General features: G+C 45.1%; 1 protein-coding gene across 1 annotated transcript; it reads left to right on the top strand.

The window, feature by feature from the left end:
- Positions 1 to 882: 882 nt before the first annotated feature.
- Positions 883 to 17,227, top strand: LOC126500353 (endogenous retrovirus group K member 25 Env polyprotein-like). Its single transcript, XM_050140162.1, has 3 exons — positions 883 to 1,600; positions 6,631 to 8,572; positions 17,084 to 17,227. Exons 2-3 carry the CDS (start codon positions 6,632 to 6,634, stop codon positions 17,225 to 17,227), a joined length of 2,085 nt encoding a protein of 694 aa, XP_049996119.1. The 5' UTR covers positions 883 to 1,600; position 6,631.
- Positions 17,228 to 21,472: the final 4,245 nt, after the last annotated feature.

Here is a 21,472-nt window from a genome sequence, read left to right as displayed (position 1 = left end):
AATACCAAACTCGATTTGGGATTCAGAAAAAAAATAATATAAAAACATTTAACTTTCTTCAATGCAGGCTCTCTTATTTGTGGTCAACAAATTCCACATTTAGGAATTCCTTAGGTTCAGAGAAAATTTCTTAAACCACTTCAGTTCTAAATGGGTATTGTAAGTTCGATTAAGTAGGTTTCTTTTTAATTATTATTATTTTAAATTTTTGCCTTTAAAGTCTCCTCAAGATGAGGGCGCTGTAAAGTTAGTCAGCTAGTGCATTGGATGAGTCTGGATGAGTAAGCTTGAGGAAAAAAAGTTAGGAAAATGAGAGGTTAAGTAAAATATTGCAGGTTGAGTGTGGGGATCAGGAAGAGGAAAGAATTCCAGACAAGAACAGAAATAGAGACCTTGGTACTTTGTGTGCAGCCCAATACATAACACAGCCCCGACAGTTATCAGTGTCTCCTTTGACCTCCATGATGGTCCTTGCTGGGAGAGTCCACAGGTGACACAGTCTGTTCACGGCTCCGGCTATAAAAGTCTGACTCTTGGGCAGGAGAGGAACAATCTGGAGGCTGCAGGAGGCGGCGGGAGAATGAATGCCTTACCATGGAAAGCAGGTGGCTGGATGGAGTGAGAGTTGATGAGGGACTGGGAGACGATAGCTCAGTCAGTAAGGGGTCTTGCCTTTCAAGCCTGGGAACTAACGTTTGATCCCTAGGATCCAGGTGACCAAAGTGTCAGGCATGGAGGCATGGGGTATAATCACAGTACTGGGTGTGTAGACACAGGAAGGTCCCTAAAGCTTGTAGTACACACTGACAAGGTGCCACGTCCACAGCAGTGACTGCCGTGTAATGACAAAATGCCTCTGTGCTGGCTTTCGCCTGCTGAAGGATTGGGGTTAGAGCTTCCTGGAGCGAAGCCCCAGGTGGTCCCCTGGCAATCAGTGGTCAAGATAGGACCTGATGCCTTAAGCAGATCTTGTATCTGGAAATGGCCTTGAGAGCGAGCCCTCCTGGCACCCTGCATGATCTTTCTCTGTATTTCTTATCTTTCCTGTTTTCAGCTGACTGCTCACCAAGAAATCAAAGTATGTCCTTGGCTCGGCCCCACCGTTCTTTAAGCAGTCCTTGAGGAACTGAAGCATGCCCCACGCCACATGAGCCTTGGAAACTTTATTAATAATAAAACAGAAGAATAAAAGACTATATAGACAAAAGCTAGACCCAGGACTCTGAGAACTAGTCCCCCACGGTAGAATATGGTTAGTGGTGTGAGACAGAATTCTAAGAGACAAAACTAAAAGTCCTTGCCAACACCTTGAGCACGTAGAAGGAGTTCTATTTTGATTATGCTTAGCCTTGATTTATGTCTGGAACCCTGAATGGGGTGATGCAGTGAGCCTGCCAAGTTCTTTGATCTGTTTTGTACATAAACTGAAGCTTTGCAGAAGTAAAATTGCAGCAGATTTTCACTACCAGTGTGTCTGTCTGTCATTCCCTTGCGTCGTATCCTGGCTATCCTATCCTTCACCCTGTTCTCCCGTGGATAGTGGTCTCCAAGAGGGACGGTCCGCGGCAGGTGGCGCTCGGAACAGGGACGTGAAGGATAGGTAAGCTTTTCCCCCTTCTCTTTTTCTTTCCAATAGTCAGGAACGACTCTCACCAGGACGCTGCAGGTTCGCCGGTAAAGGATCACCGGTTAAGTGTGAGTAATCTAAGTATAAGGGAACCATGGGGCAACATATGACTAAGAGCGATAAAATGATGGTAATTATGCTGCGGCGACAGTTAGCCAAAGCAGGATTTCAGGTCGCAGAAGACGACATGGTAACTTTTACCAAGTTCCTGAAAAAGGTCAGCCCTTGGTTCACGGAGGAAGGGACCTTATCGCTAGATGAATGGAAGCGTGTGGGTAAGGAAATGAGGCGCTATGTGCGTGAGAATGGGGAAAAAACTTTACCTACCTATGCTTATCAAATATGGTTTCAGATCCGAGAACTGCTGTCGGAAATTTCCCCCTTTGAAGGCTTGTGTCGTGACACTGCCTCTGAAACGGGAGCTGCTTCTCCTATCTATAGTGAAGTTGGGGAAGAGGAGGGGGACGTGGAAGAAAAGAGACCATTAAAACCTTCTGCTCCCCCCTTCGCCTCATCTCATCAGCCCTTAGCAAGGAATGATCTTGATGGCGACTGGGGTCTGGATGATCAGCAGGAGGAAACAGAATGGGAGGATGATTTTAGAGACCACACTGATCCTCCAGTAAGGGCAGCAATTGGGAATATCACAAAAGGAAAACCTGTTCCAAAGCCACGCAGCCGCCCCCTACCTCCTGTAGGTTTTCAGGGAGCGCTGGCTGAGGCACGTAAAACAGGTGATACTTCCTTGGGGATATTTCCTGTTACAGAAATTGGAGATAACGATGAGCCCATATGGGAGCCTATGCCCCTTAAAACTCTTAAAGAATTGCAAAGTGCTGTTAAAAGTCTGGGGCCTTCTGCCCCCTATACCTTACAGGTTTTGGATATGGTCGCAAGCCTTTGGCTCACTCCTCATGACTGGATGCAAACTGCCAAAGCCACATTAAGTCCAGGAGATTACATTCTCTGGCGTACTGAATATGAAGATAAATGTAAAGATTCTATAGTTCAATCTATAAAGAAGAGAGGCCCTAAGCCAACAATGTCCATGTTGATGGGCACAGATGACTATGCTCTTCCCCAAGATCAGGTAAAAATCCCACGTGATATATTGACAATAATAACTGGTAATGCCGTTTTGGCATGGCGCAAGCTCCCACCTCCCGGAACCAAGGGTGGAGCATTGGCTAGCATTAGGCAAAAGAATGAAGAATCCTATCAGGACTTTATTTCCAGGTTAGAGGAGGCAGTCACCAGAATGCTGCCTCCTTCGGAAGGAACAGATATGCTATTGAAACAATTAGCATGGGAAAATGCCAATGCTCTTTGTCAAGATCTTATTCGACCTCTAAGACAGACAGGGACATTAAGTGATTATATCAAAGCATGTATGGATGCCTCACCAGCGGTCGTTCAAGGAATGGCCTATGCAGCTGCAATGAAAGGACAAAGATTTAGCGCCTATGTAAAAAAGACATATGGAGGGGGTGCAAAAGGCATCACCACTCCTACTTGTTATAATTGTGGAAAACCTGGGCACATTCAAAGGGATTGCAAGAAATCCAAAAGCTCAGGACGAAAAAGTTTACCGGGCATATGTCCTCGGTGCAAAAAGGGAAAACATTGGAGTAATGAGTGTAACTCAAAATATCATAAAGATGGTTCACCTCTCACTAAAGAAGGAGAGGAAGAACCTAAAGAGTCAAAAAACTAGAACAGGGGTGTTCTCCTAACCCGACACCCAAGGGAGAAGAAGGTTCTCCGTCCCAGGGCATGTTAAACCCTGAGGCATCAGAATTCACTATTCATGATTTGCCTAGAGCTACTCCAGGAAGTGCTGGACTAGATCTAGCAAGCTCAGAGGACTTGCTCCTCTCCAAATGGGATGGAGTGGCCTTAGTTCCTACTAAGGTTTCTGGGACACTCCTCCCTCAGACAGTGGGACTAATCATAGGGCGAAGCTCTAACTACCAGAAGAACTTTGAGGTTCTTCCAGGAATAATTGATGCAGATACCCAAAATGACATTAAAGTGATGCTTCGGCCCTTGGCTGAAACTATACAAATACACAAAGGACAACGTATAGCACAGTTATTGCTATTACCATACATTAATTTACCCAATAAAATATTAAAAGAACAAAGAGGTGAAGGGCAGTTTGGATCTACTGAAGGGATCTTCTGGGTTAAGGAACTCAATGAGAGACCATTTAAAACTATTAAAATAAATGGTAAAAAGATAAGGGGTCTCATGGATACTGGGGCTGACAGGACATGTATTTCTAGCAGGGACTGGCCAAACTCTTGGCCGATACATAAGACGGGATCATCTTTGCTTGGATTGGGATCAGCCTCAGGAGTTATGCAAAGTTCCATGATTCTTAAGTGGGAAGATGAAGGAAAAACAGGACATATCCAACCATATGTTTTACCCTCCTTACCATTCACACTCTGGGGGAGAGATTTGCTGGATTCCATGAATGTTAAACTGGTTACTTCAGATAACCTTAATGAGCAGTATTTTACATAGGGGCCACTGCGGAAAAATTATATGCAGATAAAATAGAATGGCTGACTCAAGAGCCGGTTTGGGTGAGTCAGTGGCCCCTAACAGAAGAAAAAATACAGGCTCTTGAGCAGCTGGTGCAAGAACAACTAAACAAGGGTCATATAGTAGAATCCAACAGTCCCTGGAATACTCCTGTATTTGTTATAAAGAAAAAGTCGGGAAAATGGAGATTGTTACAGGATCTCCGAGCCGTAAATGCAGTCATGAAGGATATGGGGCCCTTGCAACCTGGGCTTCCATCACCAGTAGCCATACCTCAAGAATGGAAGATTATTATTATAGATTTGCAGGATTGCTTTTTTACCATTTCCTTGCATCCTGAAGATAGTGAACGTTTTGCCTTTAGTGTACCTTCAGTGAATTTTAGGCAGCCTTTTAAAAGATATCAATGGGTCACCTTGCCTCAAGGGATGAAGAATTCTCCAACATTGTGTCAGAAATTCGTAGCTCAGGCCCTGCAGGAGGTCAGGCAGGAATTTAAGGAAGCCTATATAATGCATTACATGGATGATATCCTTCTGGCTCATCCAGAACAAAGGACAGTTGAAAAAATTTTAACACAAGCCATTTATAAATTAACCCAGTATGGACTTGTTATTGCCCCTGATAAAGTTCAGCGTGACAGACCATTGAGCTACTTAGGACAAACTATAGGCACTAATTATATTAGTTCACAAAAATTGTCAATTCGAAGAGATAAATTGAAAACATTAAATGATTTTCAAAGGCTGTTAGGAGATATCAATTGGCTAAGACCTTATTTAAAAATTACCACTGGGACTTTAAGCCCTCTTTATTCTATACTTCATGGGGACGCAAATCCTAAGTCGCCTAGGCAATTAACCCAAGAAGCATTAAATGCATTACATATTGTTGAGGAAGCCATTGCCTGTGCCAGGGTTCACCAAATAAATTATCAAGATAGATGGGGCCTGCTGGTGTTTCCAACCGCTTATACTCCCACTGCCTGTTTGTGGCAACACGGAGTATTGGAATGGTTACATTTACCACATACTCAGGCAAAAATGTTGGCTGACTTTCCTTATTTGTGCTCCCTTTTAATTATAAAAGGTAGAATTAGATCTAGAGAACTATTTGGACGAGAGCCACATTTTATAATAACTCCTTATAAGAAGGCTCAAGTAGACTTATTATTACAAAATAATGAAGATTGGATTTTGGCTTTACAAAATTATACAGGTCAGATAGAATATCACTACCCCAAACATCCTCTCATAGAATTTGCTAAGACCGTGGAAATTGTGTTTCCTATCTGGTATTCATCAGAACCTCTAGATCAAGCGATATTAATCTTCACAGATGGTTCTTCCACTGGAAGGGCTGCAGTTTATACATATCATCATGGCTCATACTGGGAAGAAGGAGAGCAGACTTCTGCCCAGCAGACTGAAATAAGAGCAGTAATTTTAGCCTTCATGACATTTCAGCAGCCTTTTAATTTATACACAGATTCTAAATATGTAGTTAATTTGTTTCCAGCATTGGAAACTGCCCTTTTGTCAGGGAAATCACCTATATTACCTTTGTTACAAAGATTACAAATGCTTGTACACCAAAGGAAAGAGAAGTTTTTCATAGGCCACATACGTGGTCATTCAGGTCTTCCAGGCCCTCTAGCACAGGGAAATACTATGGCTGATTTATTAACTCGGTCTCAAGGTGTCTTTTCAATGCAAGAAGCACAAGAGAGTCATGCCTTACATCATCAGAATGCAAAGGCTTTGAAACAAATGTTTCATATTACCAGAGAACAAGCTAGGCAAATAGTAAAGCAATGCCAGCATTGCCCAGTTGCCTACCATCCCTTAAAAATGGGAGTGAACCCTAGAGGTTTAAAGGCTAATGTTATTTGGCAAATGGATGTGACTCATGTTCCATCCTTTGGAAAATTGTGTTATGTCCATGTGGTCATAGACACTTATTCTCATTTCATACATGCTTCAGCCCGAACAGGGGAAGCTGTAAAAGATGTGATTCAGCATCTTATTCAGAGTTTTCAAGTAATGGGTATTCCCTCACAGATCAAGACAGATAATGGGCCAGCATATACTGCCAAAGCATTTGAGCAGTTTTGTATGCAGTGGCATATTCAACATGTCACAGGAATCCCTTACAATCCACAAGGACAAGGGATTATTGAAAGGGCCCATCAAACCTTGAAGATGCAAATACAGAGGCTACAGCAAGCCAACAAGTATTATACTCCTCATCATGTGTTGTCACACAGTTTATTTACATTAAATCATTTAAATATAAATGATCAACAAAATAGTGCTGCAATAAGGCACTGGAACAAGGATAGAAGACAATCTCCATTGCCACTAGTAATGTGGAAAGATCTCCTTTCCGGCCTCTGGAAGGGGCCGGATGTTCTAATCACCTCGGGACGAGGGTATGCTTGTGTGTTTCCACAGAATGCCGACTCCCCCATCTGGATCCCAGATCGCCTCATCCGACCTGCTGTTGCAAAGCAGAAGAAGGAAAAGACGGTGGCGGAAGCAGAAAAAGCAGCTCCAGCAGCAAATGAAGAAAATGAAACTAAGCCGGCCCACGGCAGAAATAACATGGACGAAGATTCGTCATCTGACACGAGAAGCGAAACAGCTGCTCACTGAACAAGGAAAATCCCTGACAGCGTCTATGTATTTCCTCGCCTTTTTGGCCATTATCTCTGCTCCCCAAAGGGTGGAGGGAGTTTCCTACTGGGCGTATGTCCCGAATCCCCCTATCTTGCAACCCGTGGGGTGGTTAGATCCTGAGCCTTTGAAAGTGTTAACCAATGATTCAGTGAGAATGGGTGGTGCTCAGGATTCTGACGCACGAACTGGTTTGTCCTCTCTTATAACCTTTGAGGGAAGGGCAGACTCGCTTCCGATCTGCATTTCGCTTCAAGGGAGAGTGCCTTCGGGTTGCCTGAGTACACGCTACAGTACTTTTCTCACTGACGGGCCAGACAAAGAGAATGCAGGTAGGAGATGGATGTGGGAGATTCAGATGCAGACCTTGGGAAATCCTAATTATCATGACAACTTTACGAAAGTTCATGATCTACCTATAGATCCCTGTATAGGAAAATATAGAGACAAGAATCAATTTTGGGACTCTTCTTTGTCTAAGTTTCCTACATGGCTAGCTTGTGGCTTTTCGGATTCTGCGATGTGGGTTAGGCCTGTTGATTATGATTATGAGATATGGGACTATTCAAATTCTAATTCAGGGGTTAAAAGGAGCAATGGCAAAGGACTTTATGAAGATTACATTGATACCCATAAAGACAAGTACCACAATTATGCGTGGACTGGATTAGGAGAGCCACTTAGGCGATGGTTTTCTCCAGGATTTGTAGAACCCTACTGGTTTGCAAAACATGAAAATAAGACAAGGAAACATACTGATCTTTTTAGACTGGTTGCTGCAGCCAATATGTTTCTGGAAAAGAAGCCCAATCATACAAAATCTGAACCTGTCGGACTGAAAGCCTGTATAGCATATCCTAATGCATTGCTGTTAGCTCAGGCAACTTTTGTGAATATTTCTCAGGAAGGGAAGTCGTATAAAATAGTTTGTCATTCCTGTAAATTGACCAATTGTATAACATCGGCAGAACAAAAAGAGTTAGGTACTATGATCATTGTTAGACGCCCTCCTTTTGTGATGTTGCCTGTAGATTTGGGGAATGATCCCTGGTATGATAATTCTGCTATGCAGGTTTTAAACACTCTAAATGAGTTGATTAGGCCAAAGCGATTTGTAGCAGTATTAATTTTGGGAATTACAACATTAATTTCTATATTAACCACCTTTGCTATGGCTACTACAGCCCTGGTGCAGGAAATTCATACTGCCCATTATGTGAATGCTTTGAATAAAAATATTACTTCAGCATTATTAGAACAAGAAGCTATAGATAAGAAGTTGGAAGCAAAATTAAATGTGCTAGAGGAAGTAGTGCTCGTTCTTGGTCAGGACATTGCTAATTTAAAAACAACTCTATCAACACGTTGTCACGATGATTTTAAATCAATCTGTGTCACACCACTACCTTATAACACTTCACAGCCATGGGATAAAGTTAAGGCTCACCTACAGGGATTGTGGCGGGATAACGATATTACTCATGATCTAGCCGCATTACAAAAGGATATTTCTGCTATGAGTCAATCTCATTTAAAATTAGGGGGACTGCAAGATTTGGCTTCGCAATTGGAACGTGGACTTAAGAGCCTTAATCCCTTAGATTGGGTGCAGTACTTTGTATTCATTGGAGTAATTATACTCTTGATAGTATTGGTCATCTTTTTATTCCCCTGTCTCTTAAAGTGCTTATTTTCTTCATTACAGGCAGTGAAACAGGAGGTGTTCGAGCTTCATTTTAAAAATAAAAAAGGGAGACCTGCCACGTCCACAGCAGTGACTGCCGTGTAGTGACAAAATGCCTCTGCGCTGGCTTTCGCCTGCTGAAGGATTGGGGTTAGAGCTTCCTGGAGCGAAGCCCCAGGTGGTCCCCTGGCAATCAGTGGTCAAGATAGGACCTGATGCCTTAGGCAGATCTCGTATCTGGAAATGGCCTTGAGAGCGAGCCCTCCTGGCACCCTGCATGATCTTTCTCTGTATTTCTTATCTTTCCTGTTTTCAGCTGACTGCTCACCAAGAAATCAAAGTATGTCCTTGGCTCGGCCCCACCGTTCTTTAAGCAGTCCTTGAGGAACTGAAGCATGCCCCACGCCACATGAGCCTTAGAAACTTTATTAATAATAAAACAGAAGAATAAAAGACTATATAGACAAAAGCTAGACCCAGGACTCTGAGAACTAGTCCCCCACAGTAGAATATGGTTAGTGGTGTGAGACAGAATTCTAAGAGACAAAACTAAAAGTCCTTGCCAACACCTTGAGCACGTAGAAGGAGTTCTATTTTGATTATGCTTAGCCTTGATTTATGTCTGGAACCCTAAATGGGGTGATGCAGTGAGCCTGCCAAGTTCTTTGATCTGTTTTGTACATAAACTGAAGCTTTGCAGAAGTAAAATTGCAGCAGATTTTCACTACCAGTGTGTCTGTCTGTCATTCCCTTGCGTCGTATCCTGGCTATCCTATCCTTCACCCTGGTCCCCCGTGGGTGATGGTCTCCGAGAGGGACAGTCCGCGGCAACAAGGGTTAGCAAGGTGCTTCAAGAGGGGAGGGTAGCATGGGATGGGTAGATGTTGTCAGGTCCAAAAGAAACTTAGGGGGCAAATGGTTAAATGAGTCCCTATTAGCATACCAAAGTGCACACTCAGTACCCCTGGCTTCTCTCAGCTCTTCTCACCCATCCCTGCCTAAACTTATCCAGTTCATGGGTTTCCCTTCTCCCAGCTTCCCATTTCTGTATAACCCTGCTGTTTGTTTAGCCTGTGCGCTCTTTTGGCTCTTGGCTATCTCTTGCTCCACTTGTCATGCCCTCCTCTCCTTGCTCCTCTCCTGCTCCCTCACCCCTACCCCAACCTCCACCCACCCATCCCTCATGGCCCAGTTCAGTCTACTGGCCATGTTTAGTTTATTACTTTCTCTCGCTGCTCTGGACTCTTGCAGATTTCTATGGCTGTTTCTCTCTCTCTCTCTCTCTCTCTCTCTCTCTCTCTCTCTCTCTCTCTCTCTCTCTCTCCTACTATAGAAATTCAGCCACACCTTGGAGCAGCCACAACCTCACTTTACATAGCTGGACTGAATCCCCAGTCTACATAGATGTTATACAACATAACCGGTCATATCAGATGAGTTTATCAATTAATTAAAAAAATAAATTTAAAAGAAGAGCTTGTGAGTAAAAATCATGTGGACAATGAGATATTCCACACGAATAACAACAGACCAGGCAAGCAGATAAAATACTGTGGGGGACCCTGAGCACAAAAACCACTGTGATCTTTACTCTTATAGAGAAGGTTATTTATAGCTTGTTACTTCTCCAAAAATCTCATTACTAGCTACTAGGTAATGAGGCTTAGAGGCTAGCTTTTTTTTTTTTTCTGATAAAATTTGCATGGCTACCTGTGATTCCTATGCCTTCCTGGCCTTTAGGGATCATGGTCTTGGAGCCGCTGGTTTGGGTCTCCTCCCTGACAGAAAGAGAGGTTCATGGGTAGGGAGGGGATGTGACCCTGAAAGGACCAGATGTGACCCTGAAAGGTTTATCTGGAACTGAGCCAGTTCTGCTGAGGCTTCCAGGACTGGCAGGACTAAGAAAGGAGAGCCTCGACTTCTCTTATCCCTGAGAGACAGACAGACTGACCTCGTGTGCGCGTCTTGAGAAGCCCGAGGGAACAGACGTGATGTTTACAGGGTAGGGAAGACCGCCATTATGGCTTATTTACCTGCTTTAATGCTCGAGCTGCTGCTTAAGAAGCCCGTCTTACCAACTCTCGGTGCACCGAGTTGATTATAGTGATTATTAAGCTGAAAGTTAAGAAATTGCTCGCACGAAATCCGCATCCTGTCAGGTCTCAAAGCCGCACAGATTTGTCCCAGTTCTTTCTCTTGGAGTGCAGATAAACAGTTCCCTAAGTCAGGGGGCTTTTTAACATTTCAATGGCCTCGTGGGAAGCCCTTTTGAGCCCAGAGGGCAATTACTAAAACTTTCGCTAAGTGGGGAGGGGAACAGAGAAATGTGATTGCCGACCCAAACAAGTGAGGTCCAGGGGACGGCTTACGTTGTGCATTAAGTATAATCTTTTGGCTTTGACAAGAAGGTGAGGTGACCAATAATTAGCCATTCAAGTCAAGCCCTAAGCAGCTTGACTGGGATGGGAAGTGGGCGGTAGTTCCTGGCACCTGAGAGTTTTCCAGGCAGGGACTCATCTTGAGGCTAACAAAACGATCTGCTGGAGTGAAGTTGTTTGTTAGTTAGGTTTTTCTTTTTTTAATATGCACATTTGGGGACTCCCTCCCCTCCCCAAAAAAAGTATATAAAACTAAAACATGGACAAAGATGCGTGGCAACAAAAAAACGAAGAGAGCCACAAAATGGCCTCAGAACTTCCTCCTTCCTGGCTCCCTACTGCAGCCAGGAGCTCACCCACCGGTCCTTGCTTCTCCAGTTATCCTCAAGGTCTGTATCCATCCCAAAGTGGCAGAGGGGCAGTGATGGATCCACAGGAGCCCTCAGCAAATGCTTCCCATAGCTGGGGGTGCGTCAGACCCTTGAAACAGGTGTGAATCTCATTTAGTGAAACAGAAAAATGTTTAATACTCTTACAGCCGATTCCATTCAGATTCTGAGAAACCAGTCCACTAAACTGCCAGGAAATTTGAACTATTCTTAAACCACACTCACACCCCATGCCCCAGAATTTGGCAAGCCAGCGTCTTAGCATGCCCAGGGTCTTACGCAGTAGAGAGGCCCTAAGAAAACAAGCCCAGTGTTTTGTTGTTCGTCTCCCAGTGGCCGGCAGTGAGCTGGCAGTTGCATCCCTGATAAGATTCATGTAGGTCCCACCTGTGCAGCGTCAGGGCTAGAGCTGGATGGGGGAGTCTTTGTCAGGTGAGAAGACTCACTCCCAGGTGTAGCCAATGCAGGGACTACACTCAGCTCTTCCTTCTAAGAGGTATCTGTATAGACTATTACCCAAAACTCCGTTGTTCCCAAGAGCTGCAAAGCAACCTCCACTCCTCCTCAGCCTAGGGAAGAAGTTTGCCCCTCCATCCTAAAAAAAAAAAAAAAAAAAAAAAAAAAAAAAAAGCCTTTGTTTTCTACAGCCTCAAACAAAGCATAAGAAGCCCATCCACTTGAAATGGGAACGTGGAAAGCACGTAAATGTGAAGGCGGGGCTGGAGAAACATTCTTGCAACGACCCAGGTTCAGTTGCCAGAACCCATACAGGTGGTACAGGCACTTGTAACTCCAGTTACAAAGGATTTGATGCCCTCTTCTGGCCTCTTCAGGTACTGCACAAACGAGCAAGTACTCCTGTGTGTGGAGGGTCAGGGGAGAGAGAGGAGGAAAGGACACGGGGTGGGGGTGGGGAGAGAGAAAGAGGAGAGAGAGAGAGAGAGAGAGAGAGAGAGAGAGAGAGAGAGAGAGAGAGAGAGAGAGAGAGAGAGAGAGAGGCAGGATGATAAGTGTGAGTCACCATGACCAGCTTTTTGCTTGTCCGTCTGACCTGTGGATTCTGAGAATTGAACTCAGGTCCCCATGCCTGCTGTTCACCAGTGGATTTATTTCCCCAGCCCTGACTTAAATCGTTCGACTCTGCAATTTTAACATCAAATTGAAGGTTCTTCCAATGGGGCCAGAGCTTTCCATTCACCGCGGGTCTATCATTTCTGATCGCTTAACTCTGGCTAGACTCACATATCTATGCTGCCCGCCTGGCCCCCAGTGGCAACTACGTTCATGGATTCCTGGCCTATGTGTTAAGCCAAGCTGCCTCTGGGATATCCGAGTAATGAGAACTCACACTCACGGAGCTACATTGTCCTTTCAAGTTTCTGATGCCTCATACAATCAGAGGTGACACTGGTTGCTTTTGGCTTTGTTTGCACCTCTCTTGAGGGTGTACAACAATCCGTGCCATGGCATCATTTTGCCGTGTTCACTGAGACACAGCTTTTGTAGTGAGCCAAACGAGTGCTCAGTGTGTAGCCTCTAACGTGTTCCTGGCCAGTATCAGCTCTGTTCGCCATGATGGCCCAAAGAACAAAGAATAACCAGCCATCTCTATCATTACCGCTGCAACGCCTTTCTCTCTTGATATGGCCTCTCGAGATACACTTGCCGGTAAAGAGGAGGAAACTAGACAAGTTTAGTGATACTTGATTTTTAAAAATCCATTTGGGTAAAAGGGAAGAGTTCTAGAATATGAGAGTCTCTCTCTCTCTCTCTCTCTCTCTCTCTCTCTCTCTCTCTCTCTCTCTCTCTCTCTCTCTCTCTAAGTATCGGCTTCCTCCTTTCTGCTGAAGCCCTGGGAGAACGAACTATGAGAAGGAATATTTGGATGCAGCTTCTTACTCGGCCCCGTCCAGCCTCTGACCAATGGGCTATCTGATGAGCTGCCTAGTCTGGTAACAAAGCCCAGCCCACCTGTCTAGGTGATGGCTCCACCCCCATGCCAGGTTCTTTGGGACCCCCAAGAGATGTTCATCAGGCCCTTTCCATCACAGAGCCAGACAGCAGGCACCGGCACGGGGAATATAGCTGGTCTGCAAAATGGATAAATCGCCAGGGAGCAACAAGCAGAGCTATGCTGTACTCATTTAAATAAGGAGCGGAGGCCAGAGACGGAAATGGCGTCCGAGTGCTGATAGCCCTCAGGCTTTGCGTCCCATCGCCTGTCATCCAGCTCACACCTTTGCAGCCCGCGTTACAGATCACACACATCACCGCATGTCTCTAAATATCTCCGTTGGCACATGTCTATCCGGGTGTGTGTCCGTCCTCGGCTGCCCCCACCTGGGTGTAATTTTCCGTCGTCTCCTCTGCGCGCTGCATCTTCCTCTTTAATTCCCTCCTCTAAACCCACTTCTGTGGATCTTGCCTGCACATTATACCATTGAAAGTCCCAGCTGGAAGGAAGTGCCTCTGAATGGAGTCCAAGAACGAAACAAAGACGATGGGAAACAGATGCCATTTTGGTCATCTTCGTGTGAGTCACCGTTTCTCCTGGAAAGTGTCGATCTTCACTCAACCCTCGTTTCCACTTGAAGCTCGGCAGACAGAAGCGCCTCTCTCTCTCTCTCTCTCTCTCTCTCTCTCTCTCTCTCTCTCTCTCTCTCTCTCACACACACACACACACACACACACACACACACACACACACACACACGTGGATGCTCCTCCCAGCCTCACAGGCCTGTGCATTTGAATATTGCATCCTGTGAGTCTATGCTCAGCGCTAGCAATAACAGATAAATATTTATTAGGGAGGTTTTAGATCCAACATAAGATAGTCATTTCCTTCCTGGGTCATTTGCCGGCTCTAATTCCAGCTCTCAGCTACTGTCCTCCCCCAGCCAGCCACCCTTAGGGTCAGAAAGGGAGAGCAATGGTTTGATAAGGGCACTTGGGTTCAAATTGTTCAGAGTTAAAAACAATAAACAACAACAACAAAAAGACATAGCCCTCCAGAGGTCAGAGTCAGGTGAGCCCCATGTTTAATGCTTCCTGTTTTAAAAAATGTCATTTCTAAACAGTGGTGGTGCATGCCTTTAATCCCAGGGAGGGAGAGGTAGACAGATCTCTGTGAGTTCGAGGTCAGCCTGGTCTACAAGAGCTAGTTCCAGGACAGGCCCCAGAGCTACAGAGAAACCCTGTCTCGAAAAACAAAACAAACAAAACAAAAACAAAAAAAAAATTTAAAAAGTTATTTCAACTGAGTTCCTTGTGGTCAATTATATTAGCCCCAGAATTTAAAAATTTACTTATTGTTCCGGGCAGAGAGAAAATGACAGTAGCAAATACCCAGCTAGTGTTATTTACAAACCAGTAGAAAGTTAGAAGGATGCCTGACTCCCCCCCCACACACACACACATGCACGCACGCACACACATACTTTTTTACAACGGCTTTGAGAAACATTTCTCACAGCTCTTCTGGAGGGAATTCAGTTAACATGGTGGCAAAGAAAGGTGATTGATTGGCAGTGGGGTGATGGAGGCACAGGAAGATTGCTCAGAAGATAACCATGTTTTCAGCCCAGGCCTGACAACCCAAATTTGATCCCCACGATTCATATGAAGGTGGAAGGAGACACCTGCCTCCACAGAGTTGTCTTCTGACCTTCCGTGTGCAGCGTGACACCAGCACCCACTTGACAATAATACTTTTTAAAATTAAGTACAATCGAACATTTATAATAACGAGATTCAGTGTCATATAAAGTCATGCATGTGGATATGCACACATAACGACCACACATATACCAGTTATGTATGTGTTCAAAATAGTGGGCTACACACACACGCAATTGTCTTCACTTCCTTTCAAAATTCTGCTGGAGCATCTGTAAAAACAATAAACAAAAAACGACAATGAAGAAGACAAAACCAGAGCCGTCGGCAGAGGTATTTTGTGATCTTCTGGAAGATGGAAAGGAAGTGAATAAAACTGATACATAGAGAGAGCCCTCAGCCTTCCAGAGCTTCTCTGGAGGCTGTAGGGAAGGCGGAGGTGTTCTAGAGAGCATCAGCAAACAGACTTAGCCCTCAGGACTGCACTGGGGAAGCCAGACTTCAGGGCAAGTAACTGAAGGTCAGCTAGGTAGCTGCCTCCTGCCTTCCTCACTGGAACCATGCTATGGAGTAGGCTGAAGATTCAGTCTTACCTTTCCCCCTGTCTCTCCTTACAGCCTTTCCAATGTGGGCCAGAGAGATGGTTTAGGGGTTCAGGATACTTACTGGTCTCCAGAAGATCCGAGGTCAGTTCCCAGCACCCAGGTGAGGTAGCTCACAACTGCCTCTAACTCTAGATGCAGGGAATCCAACCCCTTCTGACCTCCACAGAACTGTGGCATACAGAAGCCCCAAAGGCACACACTTTAAAAAATGTTTTTCAAAGCTCTGCTTCATAAAAACAAAACCCTTTTTTTGTGGGGGGAAGAACAGGAGCTCGGAGAGGGGTGGAATCACACACTATAGCAAAGTTTTCTGTCCTTTGCACATTTGCTAACATTCTTCTCTGACCTCTTCCTGAGTCTGGCAGCCAGCGAGCCCCGACCACAAACATAAAATAAACAAATAAAATGTAATAAAAAACTGTCACTATAAAAACAAGTCCTAGCCTGGCAGTGGTGGCGCACGCCTTTCACCCCAGCACTCAGAAGGCTGAGGCAGGTGGATGTCTGTGAGTTCGAGGCCAGCCTGGTCTACAGAGCAAGTTCAAAGACAGCCAGAGTTACACAGGGAAACTCTGTCTTCAGAAACAGAATAAAACAAAAGCTAGCTCGCTGTCATACTGACACAGATTGGTGTGTCGCATGCTCACCGGGTCTCCTGCTGAGTGATTGGCTGATACCAGTGGGTATGTAAGTGTGATCTGTCATGTTCTTACAACAATCAAATAGTGCATTGTGTTGTTAGACTTGCACAGCCACATCCCATCCCTCCTTTGCACTCCCATGGGAGTGGGATGCTTTGTAGCATTGTCACGTGACTTTCTTTGGCCCGTGAGATGGCAGCAGGCAACAGGGAACACAGGTTGACACATGATTGCCTAGTAACTCTTGTGCTTCCCCTTGAACATCCTTCAGGGGGTCCCTGGTCCCTGGAGGAATCGAAGGGGAGAAGGGAGGAACACATCTGTGTGAGCTGGAGTTGTCAGGACGAGTCCGATTTAATTGGCTGACCCTTAGTTCACTTCCTCAGAAGTGCGAACAGTCCCAGTTCAATTCAGCAGAGACACTCAACCAAGCTCAGCCTACACCAGTTAATCTGACCAACCTATAGGTAAATCAGTTAAATAAATATTGGTTAACCACTAACTAGAGTACAAATAAAAAGTGTGTCTGCACGTCTAACATCACTGTGGTGACCAGAGCACGGCAAGAAACACACATGCTGTCTTTTATAGCTTTGAGTTCTTGTGACCAAATTACTTGAGGTTAGATAGTTTATAAAGACAAAAGGTTCATTTAATCTGTGGTTCTGAAGACTTAAGATTGCCTCAGCATTGGCTTGCCTCATCGTAGATAACGCAATGGTTGGAGCACACGCAGAAGAGAAATTCAGAGACGGTCCAGGGTTACTTACCACAATCATTTCCTCAGAAACCAGCAGAGTCCCATGCTGCCCTTGGGGCAACATTAATCCACTCCTGAGGATGGAGCCCTGGTGACCTAATTAGTGTCCACTAGGCCCCGTCTCTAAAACCTCCTCCCACCTCACTCTCTCTACAGCGGGGACAAAGCCTCCCAAACCTTTGTAGCGGAAAGCATCTTAAGTCTCAGCCCATGCTTTCTTTACTTGACAGTCTGACAGGAACACCTAAAGCTATGGCTGCCACCACTGAGGTCACCATCGAGATGAGGCTCTCGGACTGAGGTCAGCTTGGCTAATAGAGAGTCCTGCCCTTCTGATATCTGCCTTCAGTTGTGTGCTTGCACTTTTCCCTCCCATGTTGCTTCTATCCATTCTGACTACTCCAACAAAGCTGACTTGGTATTTTTTCCTTCATACTTGCAGTCCAAAGCATCCTAACTGTTGATGTAGGCATCCAGCAGCAGAGCCAATCCAAAGCATCCTAACTGTTGATGTAGGCATCCAGCAGCAGAGCCAATCCAAAGCATCTTAACTGTTGACGTAGGTATCCAGCAGCAGAGCCAATCCAAAGCATCTTAACAGTTGACGTAGGTATCCAGCAGCAGAGCCAATCCAAAGCATCCTAACTGTTGATGTATCCAGCAGGACAGCCAATCCAAAGCATCTTAACTGTTGACGTAGGTATCCAGCAGCAGAGCCAATCCAAAGCATCCTAACTGTTGATGTATCCAGCAAGACAGCCAATCCAAAGCATCTTAACTGTTGACGTAGGTATCCAGCAGCAGAGCCAATCCAAAGCATCCTAACAGTTGACGTAGGTATCCAGCCGGAGAGCTACTTAGCAAACATTGGCAGAAAATGTACACAACCTAACTTAATTTCGCATGATGTTGACGATGTCATGGTGAAGATACATAAACGGAGAAATACAAACGTGGGCACAGTTTTACGGACCTCCTCAGGGTGCGCATGAAAACAGAGTGATGCTCAGTGGTAGAATACTTGCCTTGCGTGCTCAAGGACCTGAGAAGGCTTCCATAACTACGGAGAAATGAAATATCAAGGCAATGGACTGACCGAAATGAAATTGGTGATCAAAAGGTAGTACCGATGTCATCAGAAAAGGTGGCATAGTGCTAATGTCTGTACATATACATGCCACTTATTTCTGTGCTTCTGGAGAGAACCTAGGGGGCAGGGATTACTCAGTAATGCATATTTTATTGTCTATCTTATAAGCTATATTTGATTTTACCCTATAAACATAGTTTAAGTAAACTATGTGTATATGCGATTTATATATATATATATATTTAACAGGTGATATTTAATATCTTCAATATCAGGTACATTTTCATATAAACATCTCACTCTTTTCCATGAGGAAAAAAAAAACATGTTCTCATTTTTCTTTGTCGCACATTCCTGAAGTTTCTATATTTCCACCCTGAACACATACTGTTTTTATCACCAGGAGGTGAAACAAATGTATGTTGAAAGACACTCACTTACTCTGCAATGAATAGCATACTACATCTGTCTGTGCACTGCGGGCTGGCCAGTCGCCCCACCAGAGCTGCTACGTGCCACATCTGAATCATTGGCTTGACTGAGTCTGTCCACAGGGGCCCATTAGATAATCTATGTGATTAGCTAATCGGGGCTTTGTGACCTCTTTCCGGGACTGTTACAAAACTCTACTGGCAGATCCCCATCCCAAGTCCAGCCTCTTCATGCTGTGTCCACAGCGCTGCCAGGGACCTGGTCTGTCACATCTGCATGGCTTTCCTGCTTAAAAGTGGTGACCTGTGGTCCGCAGCATTGAGCCACTAAATCAGTCATTCTCAACCTGTGTGTCGCAACCCCTCTGGGATGGAACGAACCTTTCACGGGGGTCACATATCAGATATTTACCTTACGATTCTTAACAGTAGCAAAATGACTGTTATAAAGTAGCGACGAAAATAATTTTAAGGTTGGGGGTCCCCACAGCATGAGAAGCTGTGTTATGCAGTCGCGGCATCAGGTAGGGTGAGAACCACGGTTCTAAATTACTGTCAGTTTTTCCAGAAATCAAGTTCTCCCCACCGTGATGTGTCTGTGATTCTTCATACTGATGGTTGGCTTAACAGGATCAGCTATGGTCACGGGAGGATCCGTTTGCTGCGCAGGTCTATGAGGGAGTCTCTCCTCCCACCACATAGGCACCATCAGCTTTGGTGACAGGCACCTTTACCTGCTGAGCCATGTCAACATCACACACACACACATATGTGTGTGTGTATATATATATATACACTTACATATATACGTGTATATATGATGCATGTGTTGTTGTGTTATGAGACTATTGCTGAGAGTAAGAGAAGAAAAATGCAATATAAAGTTACTCAGTCTAGTTGGTAGTATAATTGGATGATACAAACCTAAAACCTTGGTGTTTGCATCTTATGTGGTGAGAAGAGAGACTGGCTCCTTCAAATTGTCCTCTGACTTTGACACGTGTCCCCAAACGTATGCACAGAATAAATGAATGCAAAAAAGATAATGACTGTGAAGACGTTATCTGAAGTTGGATCCTTCGAAGGATCCTAGTTTTCCCGCCCATCAGTTAGTTCCCTGACTCCTGCTACAGAGCTGGTCCCTACCAAACCTGCCTGTAGGCTGGGGAGCTGAAGACTGGATGGCTTAGAAAGATCTCTTACAGAATATGTTTCCTCCTTTAACCCTGAGCTTTCTTTACATATATTAATATATATATATATAGATAGATTCTTTGAGAATTTTATGCACACTTACAATGTATTTTTATCAGATTCATCCCCACCCTTCCTCCTAACTCCTCCCAGAACCCCTTTCACCTCCCACCCCTTCCCAACTTTACACCATCTTCTCTTCTTTTTCTCTCCCAAACCAGAGTCGGATCTATGCTGTCCCCATGCCGCCTAAGCTTTATTAAATACCTTTGAGGGAGCTAACTCAGTAACCAGAGACACCGTTCTTGGCACATGCGGATCTAGGCTAACCTCTGAGATAAACAGCGGGCCGATCCCCACTTCTGTGAAACGGAGTTTCTGCACCAGCAGAGCAGAAACACAACAATAGCTTCATCCCGCCTGCTCAAAAGTGTGCCGGGGCACTCAGATAAACAACCCTTGGGGCTAAGTGCCAGTATTACTTTTATTGTTTAGAGCTCATCCTTAATCCGGAGTGAGGAAAGACAGTGACTCATTCTGTCACCTAGATAGTCCTGCAGCGTGGAATGTGGGCTGTTGGGATCTGTTGAGTGTGCCTTTGAGAGGCTGAAACTGTCGGCTGGGTGCAGTGAGCTAGCTACCTGTGCCAGCCTCCCCGGGCACAGGAGAAGTCCTCTGGGAGACAATGGTGGCCATTGTGTCGCTGGGTGTGGTGAGGGGGGCGGGGAATATGGATGACTCCCACTGAACCCTCGCCAAGGACCTGCATGGCAAGCCAGAGCTGTTTTTCCTGGGATCCTTTTCTGATTAAGAAGTAAAAACTAAGCTAAAAGACTTAATACTCCTGAGGCATGGAAGCCTCAAAGTGCTCCAGACAGGTGGCCGAGCCTCAGCGGGTCCTGGTACATGGAAGATGGGGACTCTGGCCCAGTTTCCACCTTTTTTTTTTTTCTTAAGCTGCCACCCGCCCTAACTCTGGCCCTCCACCGAACAAGTCTACCCATGAAGGAGCAAGAGCCAAACTGCACCTCTCTGCCAAGCCAGGAGGACCCTTGAGGCCAAATTAAACACACTAATAATGAGTTGCAAAAATCGGGCAACTTATGCAAGGAAGCAAGAACAGACGGCGGCCTCTGCAGAACAATGGTTCAAAGTAGTAACAAGAAGAGGCAGTGGCCCAAAACCAGACAAAAGAGGGACCAGGTCAGGAAAGGTGTGGAATGGAGGGGCAGGAGAAAAAGAGGTGACACAGCGCCGCGCGTATTTGGGGTGTTCATCATTTGCCATGCCTTCTTCTGAAGTAGTCAGGGTTTGCTGGGTACTCTGAACCGTAGCTCGTCTGAGCCAAGGGCGGAGAAGCCTCTAAACCAGCAGGGATTCTCAACCTGTGGGCTTGACTACTTTGGGGGTCCCATACCAGAGGACCTGTATACCAGATATTTACATTACCATTTACAACAGTTCAAATAGCAAAAATAGCAAAATGGCGGTTACAAAGTAGCAACAAAAATCACTTTATGGTTGGGTGTCACCTCAACATGAAGAACTGTTTTAAAGGGTCGCTGCATTGGGAAGGTTGAGAATCACTGCTCTATGGATACAGGCTGGGCCATGTGCTGCTGTCGCCAGCTGGGGGACACCAGCAAATCTGCACATCGTGTTGCCTCTACCCTTCTCCCGAAAAGGTACCCTTCTCCATGTGACACACGCAGGAAAACGAACTCTATGCCAGAGGACTGTGTGTTTCCTAAGAAAGAAGAATTGTCAAGAACAATATCCAAGAACTGCTATTTTAGGCAGAAATTGTGTTTCAACACATTCTTGCCCAGA

Source organism: Alexandromys fortis, unplaced genomic scaffold (genome assembly GCF_014885135.2).
Source record: "Alexandromys fortis isolate MF-2015 unplaced genomic scaffold, M_Fortis_MF-2015_v1.1 scaffold_9, whole genome shotgun sequence".
NCBI lineage: Eukaryota > Metazoa > Chordata > Mammalia > Rodentia > Cricetidae > Alexandromys > Alexandromys fortis.
Note: the sequence above shows the minus strand (reverse complement) of the source record. Positions and strands in the feature narration are given on the sequence as shown.

What these genes read in the sequence shown, in the direction of transcription:
- LOC126500353 (XM_050140162.1), top strand. Translation starts at nt 6,632, where the DNA reads ATGCCGACTCCCCCATCTGGATCCCAGATCGCCTCATCCGACCTGCTG. An exon ending in TACAGGCAGTGAAACAGGAG is followed by an intron (nt 8,573 to 17,083) that starts GTGTTCGAGCTT and finishes CTCTCTCTACAG; the next exon opens with CGGGGACAAAGCCTCCCAAA.